The 10799-nt window shown below is 46.1% G+C and overlaps 1 protein-coding gene across 2 annotated transcripts in view; it reads right to left on the reverse strand.

The window, feature by feature from the left end:
• Window positions 1-10799, reverse strand: part of LOC104915217 (PH and SEC7 domain-containing protein 3) — a 106703-nt gene that overhangs the window by 84952 nt on the left and 10952 nt on the right. For both annotated transcript variants that reach the window (XM_010725979.3, XM_031557349.1), the window contains exons 4-5: window positions 3874-4936; window positions 2269-2661 (exon numbers count right to left, since the gene is read on the reverse strand). In XM_010725979.3, coding sequence (XP_010724281.1) covers window positions 2269-2661; window positions 3874-4868 — 1388 coding nt within the window. In that variant the 5' untranslated portion in view covers window positions 4869-4936. The remainder of the gene's footprint in view (window positions 1-2268; window positions 2662-3873; window positions 4937-10799) is intronic.

The following is a 10799-nucleotide window of genomic DNA, read 5'->3' on the forward strand; positions in this document are numbered from 1 at the left end:
GGGTGGGGCAGCCACCCGCCCACCCGGTGCTCTCTGGGATGCTGCGCCCTGCACAACCACGCTCTATCAGCCTGTTCTTGTAGGAGAGGTGTTCCACCCTTTCGATCATTTTTGTGGCCCTCCTCTGGATGTGCTACAACAGGTCTATGTCTCTCCTGTACTGAGGACTGCATATCTGGATGCAGTACTCCAGGTGAGGTCTCACCACACAAGATTAGCTCCCTCGCCCTGTTGGCCACGCTTTTTTTGATGTAGCCCAGGCTACAGTTGGCTTTCCGGGCTGTGAAGGGACACTGCTGGCTCACATCCAGCTGCCACCCACCAGTAGGCCCAAGCCCTTTCTGGCAGGGCTGTGCTCTATCCTTATATCCCACAGCTTGTACTCATAGTGGGTGCTATCACAACCCAGACTTTGCACTTGCATTTGTTGAACATCATGAGGTTGCTTCAGGCAATTCAATCACACATGCAGTCCCTTAGCAATAATATCTGTTTGCTTGTCAGCTGTGTCTGGTTCACTCGAGCATTATAGTGATGATCCACCTTGACACTCACCTAAAGAAACCCTATGCAACCCTCAGCACTCAAACTCCACTCCTCAACCACAGTCCTTCTGTGGCTTCAATACTACTTCAATACTTCAATACATGATTTACTAGCCATCTGCGCCCTGGTATAATACAACACAATTTTAGACTATCATAGTGGGGGTGGTTAATTAGGCTATTGTCTGGAGAATTACCCATTTGGGCACATCTGTGGCTGGCTGCTCTGATGCAGCTACACTCTTTTATCTATACCCACCATAAGACAGCAAACTCTCAGGCTTTGTACGTAACAGAGTCATGCAGATGGCAACTGCTTTAACAAAAGTGTGCTTTAACAAAAACACACTTCAGTGAAAATGTTTGGTTTTTTAGTAAGGAGAGAAGCTCTTTAAAAAGTTTCTGTTAGTATTTCTCTATCACTGCAAATTTAAACTCAAATGAACTTAATTCCTAATAAAATCCACACTAGGTGTGCAATCAGCACGTTTCCAAGCTCTGCCTGAGCTCACTTCCTCCTCATGACAACTGCTGTCTTGATAAGCCAGCGTGAACCTTACCTGAGGACACTTTTAAGCATGAGGGTCACCTAAGGCGACAATGATGGGGTAACAGAGTGCGCACACTGCTTGTCTTCCACTACTCCACAGTCTTACAGCAATCGCAGGTTTCAGTGGAAGGAGCTGCAAGTGTCAGGACTTACCTTACAGTTTCTAACTTTAAGCTTCTTATGAAGCTGACAAAACCACCTCTGCTCAATAAATAATTTACACTTGCACAAAAGGTCTGAACACATAAAAGACCTTTTGCTACAAATGCCCGGGAAAGCTCAGATTATATAGTCCCATCGAAGGGAATAGTCTAAGGCCTACTAACATAATGTCCTGTCTCTGGAAGAAAGAGACTCAAGGCACCTTTGTCACTTGCAAGATCTCTCACCCCTCCACTGCTTTTGGCTTTACCCTTGTGCTGTGACCTGTCCATCTCCCCATCTCTCTTTGACAACATCTTATGAGGAAAGTTTCTCATGGTGCAAGTTTCTATAAATGTACAGAATTTTCTGATTACTTAGCCCAGTGTTTGCTTTTCCCGTAACTCTTTTCTTAATTGTCTCTCCCTTTGCCTGAATCTTCAGTTTTTGCAACAATCCTTTCTTAGTCAGTTTCTAGTGCATTAGTTAAGAAAATCAGCCAACTAGTGCAGTTAACTAGGGCAAAGCGGGAGCCAAGCGTCATCTCAACAGAAGTAATTGGAAAAACTCTTGCTGATCTCAAGAGAGGAAAAGAGAGACACATCTTTAACGGTCAGATCATGAGTTTGTTTGGACAACTCATCAGAGTGCACATGATTTTACTTTTCCTAAAACTGTTGCTGGCAAATTCAGGTGTAAGTGAAAACGAGAACATTCATCTGTATCGGGTCGCTAACTTCTCTGTGACAGATCCCAGAGATGCTACAATACAACTCATCCTTTTTCTTGTTGCAGGTATCACAGAGAAACCTATAAAAATTTGCACATCTGTATACTTCCTAATAAACAGCGGTTTGGATGGCTCTTTTCTCTTCTATAGAGCCCACTCTATTACACTGGAAATCAAAATCAGTTACTGTACGAAGCATGCAGTGTGTAGAATCATAATTACACTCTGAGACAGTCTGCTGAAGTACACAGGGATTAAGAAAAATTAAGCACAAACACAGAAAGACCATCCACTATCTTTACCTTCCCAGATGAGGAACTTCTGTGACATCTCCTCTGAAGAGTGTTTCGCTTACATTCCTTAAGCCATTGGCGATCCCTTCACAGCAGCTCTTTGCTTCCTCATCAGGGGGAGGATGAAAGACATCCATCTGTCCTGAGGCTGAAGTCCGCTCCAAAAACTGACTGCCCTCCCTCATACGCTGCTGGATCATTGGAGTGAGTGGCATCTCAAAACTGAAGTAGCTATCAGGCTCCGAGTATAATGTCTCCAAAGACTCTGCGCTATAGTATAAAGAGGCATTGTCTAGGATGTTTTCAAACTGCGAGCTGTACAGATCGGTGGAGACGTCAGATTGCCTTTGTCCAAGGACATCTTCATATCCTCCCATGGCTGCTTCTCCCTCCTCCATGAACCTAGACATGAACCACAAACAGCTTGTTTCAGTTTGGCAGCTAGGGTTGGACCACTGAGAAGATCTCCTCATTCCTCACCTTTGAGAAAAGAAAGGTCTGTAGTTTGTACAGGAGAGCATTCAGTGGACAACACACTAGCTTCTCTCCTCATGCTGCCCCCACTTCCGACAGCACTATTTCCCTCTCTGCTTTGTTACAGTTTGTGGGACGTGAAAGGATACAATCTGCTGCGCAAGAGGCAGGAGGGGAAGCACTATTTACAGCCTAATGTAAGGTAATGTCAGTTTCTCCACTCACAAATTCACAAGCTCTCTGCTAGTACCACACCCACTGGCCATGCTGGAGGCTGCACAGGCTGGAGCCACAAGCCCAGGTGGGCACTCTGTAGGCCTAGAGGAAGCCTCTCAAAACTGTGAAGCAAGCAAGATCCTGGGCTGAATCCTGCGAGACCACAGCTCACACAGCATCAGGTAGGCAGAGTGCATTCTGGTTATTTTTTCAAGCTTTCCCCCATTTGAGACAATCCAGCAGTTTTTTACATGCCTTATGATACTTGCGTGCCATCAGGTGGCAGTAAGGGCCTGAGACCTGGGAACAGATTTCAAATGTTCACAGGACTTATCTGCCATCAGGGCTGAAACCAGACTGGCTCTAGCACTAACCAGAGCAAGGTGCTCAGGGACCCAAAGGGACACATACTGGCTGGTTCACAGCCACTGGGGCACCTGTCATTCCATCACAGACAGAGTCAGTAAGGAAGAGCAAGCAAATCAGGACACCCTTACAAAGAATGGCCCACACCACTCTTCCATGTGCTTGGCTCAAAACCAAAACATCTAGCAGGGTGCGTGTGGGCAGACCAATGCAGTGCCTAAATTTAATGATATACCAACCTTGAATGCTACTTATACATGCCACAGTTTCTTCATCACACAATCATTACCAGATTGCAAGAGACACTTCCACACTTCCAAATCTGAGCCTCATTTCCAACTTCAGCATTGTGGTGTGGACTGGGCCCAGCTCAATTTCTGGCACTGCCCACGACTGTACACTAAACATTACTGTTTCCACCATGCTGCAGGCAGAAGACAAATGAAAAGTGCCACTGATGGCAAACCAGAAGCTCCCAAATGGGCAGACACAAGTCCCATGCTTGCAAGAAGAGACACTCATTCTTCCCCCTCCCATACCACTCAGGCGCCATCTCACCTGCTATGGTCTCTCGCTAGCACAGTGGTCTCCTCCTTGCTGCGATTCTTCTTGTCCTTCACAAAAACTTCATCCTCCCCACTTTCATCAAGCAGTGCCAGAGGAGCAGCTCCATGGGTAGATCCCACTCCGGGCTCTTCCCAGACCTCACTCTTAGCACTGTCCGGCAAGCTGACCAAGCTGGGGGCAAACATCAGAGCCATGGAGTGGCTCGATGTTTTGGGGAACGCTTTTCTCTCCACAGATGTGGTCTCCAGCACTGAATGCTTCTTTCTGCTCTGGTCCTCTGCTTTTTGCAGCCATAAAATCTCCACCCCTTGAAATTCTACATGTTTGCTCACAGCTGCCTCTTTAGAGAGCCTCCTCTCAGGACCCATTTGCATTCTGCCTTGACTGTAAGCTGAAAACTCCTCAGACTGTGCGCACCCCTCCACTCTGCTGGCCGCTTCCATGTTTGTCACAGATGATCTATGACAACTTGTCTCCTCTGCTGTGTGGATCTCCCCAGCTTTATTACTGGTGGCTTGCAAGGACTCGGACTGCTTTTCACCAGTCCATACTGCAGCCAGATGTTTGATCAAATGCATTTTTTCCTCAGCTGTTCGCTCAGATGGAAGAGGCATGTCTGAGGGTTTTTCTTGGCCTGCTGCAACTGGTTCTCTGGCTGTCTGCACATTTTGGCAGCCAGGAACACTCTTTTCTTCCATGTGCGTCTCTGAATCAAGAGAAGTATTTGCTCTCTGTTGTACCTTTGTTGGTTCTAGCTGTCGAGAAATTTTCATAATCTCTGGCAAGTTACCCACAGGCTGCAAACCTTCTTCTGCAGTGCATAGCTGTGCTGCCTTAACCTGAGCTCTAGGCTCATCTGCAGAAGTCACAGACTGGGGAGGAGGCCTGCCAGGTATGTGGTAACGGTCCCGTCCTTCTGGACTGCAAGTCACAGGCTCTACCTGGCTCTCTGATGAGGTCCTCAGTGCATCTCTACTTGCCTCCATAGTGCCGTATTCTGGAAATTCATTGATGATGGTGTGGGGCAGCAAAGTATTACTTCCATGGCCACTACCTGCAAAAAAAGAAAACAGAGTATGGATTTACCTACCATATGCATAAGCAAAAAGCCTAACCTCCCCTCTCAGCCTTTTCATAACAGAGCAACTGCGTTCACTCCTGAAGGGAAAATACCATTCTGTTTAACTCACTTCTGCGTGCTCACACTGCTATTATCCACAACTGGTCCCTCTCACATAGGAGTTTTTGGGCAGCCCTACTTTGGAAGTGTGTACTGCTGAGGAAGGAATGCCAAAAATGTCTGCTACACTTTGAAAAGGGTCCCAGTGGCCCATGAATATCTAAGGCCATGTGCCAAATGCAAAATTGAAGAAAACAGACGTTCAGAGGTTCGACATCCATCCACAGCATGTGTCATACACATAAGTTTTACTTAAAAATTACTTCTAGGTAATTAAGATGAAACTTATTAAGATGAAACACAAGGAATGTAATCAGCCACACCTCATAGTAAATACTACAAAACCAATTACGTAAATTACACGGTAATAAAACTTTCTGCCAGTACTACCCTCCTGCTTTAACAACTCAGGCAACTGAATGTGGTGTTGCAGAAATGCATGCATGCCAAGTAGCTCCCATTTTCTCTCTGAAAAAGTAAATTCACTGCTTCACAATAAGTCTGCTAACACTCCCTCCTCATGCTACTTCTCAAACCAATGCAGTAAACAAAGAGGAAAAGAAAACAAACGGTGGCATTTTCAAAGGAGCCGAGCACCCAGTGGCCCCTATTGTTCTTGGGTAACACAGATCCAGTTGTTCTCAGAGCATGGATGAATCAGCAGGGATGGCATACTGACGCCTATCTGGCCACCTGATATCACAGTCCAAGGAGATGAGCTTTCAGAAAAAGCAGCTGCAGCTGTGTTCACTGTAAACTTAGAGAAAGGCCTGGCCTGAAGTTTAAATTGCTTTAAACCAAATAACGAGGAGACTAGATCCAAACACTACTCTGAAAAATATTACGAGGGACAGCTCTGAAATCAGATATCCACTTGCTTTTAGATGCTTCGCCCTGCTTGAGGTGTATCTCTGTGTGCTGTTCTACAAACACATGGCTGCCGCCACACCAACCTGGACACAAGCCACTGCTGAGTAGAAACTCATGTATCTGTTTAATGACAGGCTGAGATCAAGGTAAGAGGGAGGATAATTTAATGTGAGTTCAGCATCACTCAAGTGTGGCTATGTATCTGCCAGTGGTAGATACATAGACAAGACAAGAAGAAGCAGCCCATACCTGGCAGCTAACAAGACAGTAGCTCTAACAACAGGGTTAATACTGTGCATGAGGTGAGCATGTACTGGATCAAACTGACAGACTCAGACTGTGCCAAGACACAGTTTCTTTTCTTGTAGGTTCTCTGGTATCTCTGCACCTTTGATTTATTCACTCCAGAATAAAAACGTCAGTGTGTCAGATTTCATCAAGATGACTGGGCTGCCACTGAGGACAGTGTCTGGGCCAAGTAAGGATCTCCTCTGCTACAAGATTCATGCAGCCTCAGACCAAACAGTAAGATCCCACATGGCTGTGAAGTGCACAGATTTGTCCACACCACACTGTTAGTCTGGCTCCATCACAGGGTTTTCAGCTCACAGTTGAGCACGCACTGGAGGAGTTACAAGACAGCGATGTCTCCTGCCCCAACATGAGCACTTCCAGATGTAGTGCCTTTTCTGGGAGCTCCAGATAAACAGCACCCACTGCACACAATTTCAGCTGCACAACCACACAGGGGATGCATTCCCCATCTGTTTTATGGCACCAGGTCATCATTTGGACATGCTTCTGCCAGGACAAGATTCATAAACAAGAACAATGCCATGTGGTTGCAGAGTTTTCATACTTGCACCAGCACTAGCTCAACTTCAAGCCAGCAAAAGGCTCCCCACAGCTGAAATGAGCCCAGAGCATCACCCCCCCCCCAACCTCCATGGAGCTGAGATGCAGCCAGTGCGTGTTGAAGGCCAATCTCCAACAAGGCCCCACATACAGTTCATGCCAAGCGGCCAGACTCGTCTCTGCTAATTGTTATCTTAGCTTCTGAACCGAGCTGAAGGAAACAGAAGTGGCCTTATTTCTAGCACTGAATGCTGAACGCATTGCTGCATGCCTCTTCTATTGCTGGTGGCCGCTGCACACAGCAGAAAACAGTCCCAAGAAAGTTTCCGGTTTGCTTCTCCTCCAAAATGTTTTCCCTAAGCTACTCCCAATCAAATATTATCCTCCAGCTAGTTCAGTACACTCAGGAAAAGCCAGGCACTTAGAACAGGCAGGTGTGTATGCAGGCACACAACACACACGGGGAAGGAACACGGCACGCCTCTCTGACGGACATGCAAGCTGCAAGTGTTTCATGTGGGCAAGAGGGAAGCACTTCCACAGTATAAAATTAAGGCATTTTCTACAGTGATGTCTACAGCAGCAAAGCTCTGGCAGAACTTCTGCAGCTGCAGTGTGACCACAAACAAATGGGATTCTTGCTTTCACAGCATCCTGGAGAAACATCTTATTCAGAGATGAATGGAAAAAGTTCATATGTGGCACCAAAGCAACAGCCTGTTCCCACTGCATCAGGTAGAGCCACACACAACACTGCTGCAGTCTCTGCTCCATGCAGGCACCAGCACCATCTGCACCTGCAAGAGGCAAAACCATTCCCACTGCTCAGCACATCTCTTCAGGTGCCAGTGTCTGGAGCAGGCTGAGCTCTTTAAGGGAAACTCCTCCCTTATTCCCATCCACCACCACAGCATCATGTCTTGCCGCAGCTACTGGCATATCCTGTCTAACCCCATCCCCCAATATGACTGCATTGCAAACAAGGCTAGAAAAGCAACAACAAAATTTAAGGACTGCACTGAAGATGCACAGGGAAAAAAAACACCCACCACCAAACAAACAATGAAAGGACACACATCCTAAGGTAACACCGATTTCTACTTTGCATTGAAAGCAGCTTCTTTCAACAAAGCAAAATTACAATGAGAGAAAAGGCTAAAATAGCACGGGGGCAAGTGGCTAGAAAACGGAGACCGGGCGAATATAACCTAACAGCAACTGGCAGCCTTTCTGATGATAGAGACTGAAAGAATTCATGACTTACATCAGGCATAGATATGATATTTCATAGATAAATAACCACTCCAATGCAATCAAGCTTGTCTACAGCATAATAGAAGGAAATTCTAGGAAGAAAAATACAAGTTACAAGCATAGACAGACATTCTGTTCACAGGTACATTTTACAAAAGAATGGTGTGAGTGTCTCTCTCTATACAGAATTTTATATATATATATACATATATATATATACACATATATATAAAAAATAGGAACAGAAATCAGATATATTTGCTTGAACAGTCTCCTTACTCACAGAGGTTACTGTAGCTCCAGCAGTTACCCATTGGTCAAAGAAATAAAATGCACAGATCATCAGTTTATCTATAGCGATACCAGCTAATTCAATTGCTGCTGTTCTAGTCAACTGGAATCAAAATAGTTTCAAATTTCCTGGCAGCTGCTGCCCTGCACTGCACACAATGATGTAAATGGAAGCTTTCTGAGTATTATGAAACTGATGGGGAAACTGCAGTCTCATTCAGTCTATCGCCGGAGCTAAGGAGTCCACCTTGGCAGCTTGCAGGGGGAAGAAGATCTCTAGCGAAGGCTGCCTGACTGTCTGCCAGGGAGATGTTTGTGCTTAACTGCCGCTTGCTCTAGTAGTGTTCACGGAGGAATAAAGGGGCAGAATGGTAATCCTGAGAGTGTTGTGTTGGTTTTAGAGCAGAAGGTGCCTGACAGCATTTCAGCATTACTGAGCTGAAGGTTTTTGCACAACAGTGCAGTTATCTTGCATCCTATTTCTCTGCAGCTCTCAGCATTGATCACTAGCAACGCGTGGGTGAAGCTGCACGCAGAACCACAGCAGTGATTCTTTCTGCTGCAGACATTTGTTGCCTTTCTTTGTAAAAGCCAAATCAGGGCAGTATAAACAATGTGTACGTTATAAGGAAATGATCTCTGGTGACAAAGTTGAATGAACAGATCACAGCCGTTGCAGCACTATCATTATTTGCATCCATACAAAGCAGGTGGGGGAGCCATGCAGATCGCACACTGCATCCAGCACTTCATTAGTACCCAGAACTATCCAGATCCACAGGGTAGCACCTGCAGACTGAGCTGAAAGCAGCCCCTGCCTGTGGGAGAGCAGGGATGCTTCTCCATCGCTGTCAGCAGCTCTTTTTCCAAATGATGTCATTCTCCATGCCCTGATAGTCCTCTGCTAGCCAAAGCCAAGGGATTTACATAATGCGAGCACTGAGCTTTTCTGATCAGACTGCAAGCATCCACATACCAGGCAGCCTGCAGCCACTCTGGGTTTTTGGACATTGTGCTTACCCAGGGAAGCTGAAGCCAGGCCTCCACCTGCCCAGCAAAACACAGCATCGTGGAAATATGAGAGCTGACTGAAGCAGAGAGAGGAATAGGGCCTATAAAATAGGTGCAGGTTAAGCGATGCTGCTTTCTCCACACTCACTCTGGCAAACACCCAGGAATGTGGAGGGAAACCAGAAGGTCCTAAGCAGATGCTGCCTGGGATCCCTCACCCCAAAGAAAAGAGGATCAGAGAGGGTTACTGACAAGCCCCAGAAACACAGACCCAGTGGTGGCCAACAGCCCAAACTGATTCCACAGTTGAACTGACTAGCACAGGGCAGGACTCCATCCACCAAGTTACCCCATGCTGCTCAGGAATCCCCTGGCCCACAGGACATTAGAAGACCTTACCAGAGAAGTATCGCTCTACGTAGCTCTCTGTTCCCTAAATTCTAGTTTTGGCCACAAGAGGCTGCAGGAGGTGAACCTTCAGTCTGCTATGGGACAGCTGCACTCTCATCAGATACCGACACCAAGAGCCTCTCCAGCTGCAAGCAGTGCTCCAGCTCCTGCAACTTGCCATGTGGCACAAGTCATCACCACTTGTGAAAAGGAGATCGAGAAGGGCTTCCAGGCTGCCCACTGAAATACTGTCCATTAAGAAAGCAATGACCAGAACAGCACGTTATTAATTTCTTTCACAGATTTTATTTCTTTTTCCCCCAGTGGTAAATGGGGCTTGAAAGTTTCTGGTGTAACTCAAACTGCACTGAACTACAAGTTCTCCACTGGGCACCTCGTTGTTCCTCAGGCTGCAGGAAGGATGGCTCCTTGCCACAGCAGACTGCAGGCCCACACTGAGCTCAGAACAGGACCCAGTCCAAAACTAACATACAGCACGTGCTGGGAGAGCTTAGTGGAAGGGATTATATGCTACAAATTGCTGCATGGGCTGCAGATGGTCAATGAGATAGCTCAGTCCCCAGAGTCATTACTCTGGAAAGCAAAAGTGTAGAGTGAAACAGTTCTAGCATGACAGCGAATGGGAGGGAATACAAAGGGAAAAACTGGGCTTCTATTGTGACATGGTTAAGTCTTGCTAAATGCAATGTATTTTTCTTCTTTAATACTCTACAACCCACAGTGACTGTAAGAACATCAACTTTGGGGTTTAAAAAGCTGGAAAACATAAACATTGACCCCAAATTCAAATGGCAAATCCAGAAAGAATCCAAACTTTACAATTTGTCCACTGCAGAAAGGAAGCTCCTAACAGATAATTTTCTAGGTTCAGACAGACAGATATCAAAAATTATTTTAAAAATTCCCTAAGAACCTCCAGCTGACAAAGTAATCTTCTGGAGCAGTGACAACCCACAGCTACTTTAACACTCACAGAGTCTACCAAGGGAGGACTCCCTGAATGCACTTGTATTTAAGTATTTAAAATACTGTGTTTTTAACAAAT

Source organism: Meleagris gallopavo, chromosome Z (assembly GCF_000146605.3).
Source record: "Meleagris gallopavo isolate NT-WF06-2002-E0010 breed Aviagen turkey brand Nicholas breeding stock chromosome Z, Turkey_5.1, whole genome shotgun sequence".
NCBI lineage: Eukaryota > Metazoa > Chordata > Aves > Galliformes > Phasianidae > Meleagris > Meleagris gallopavo.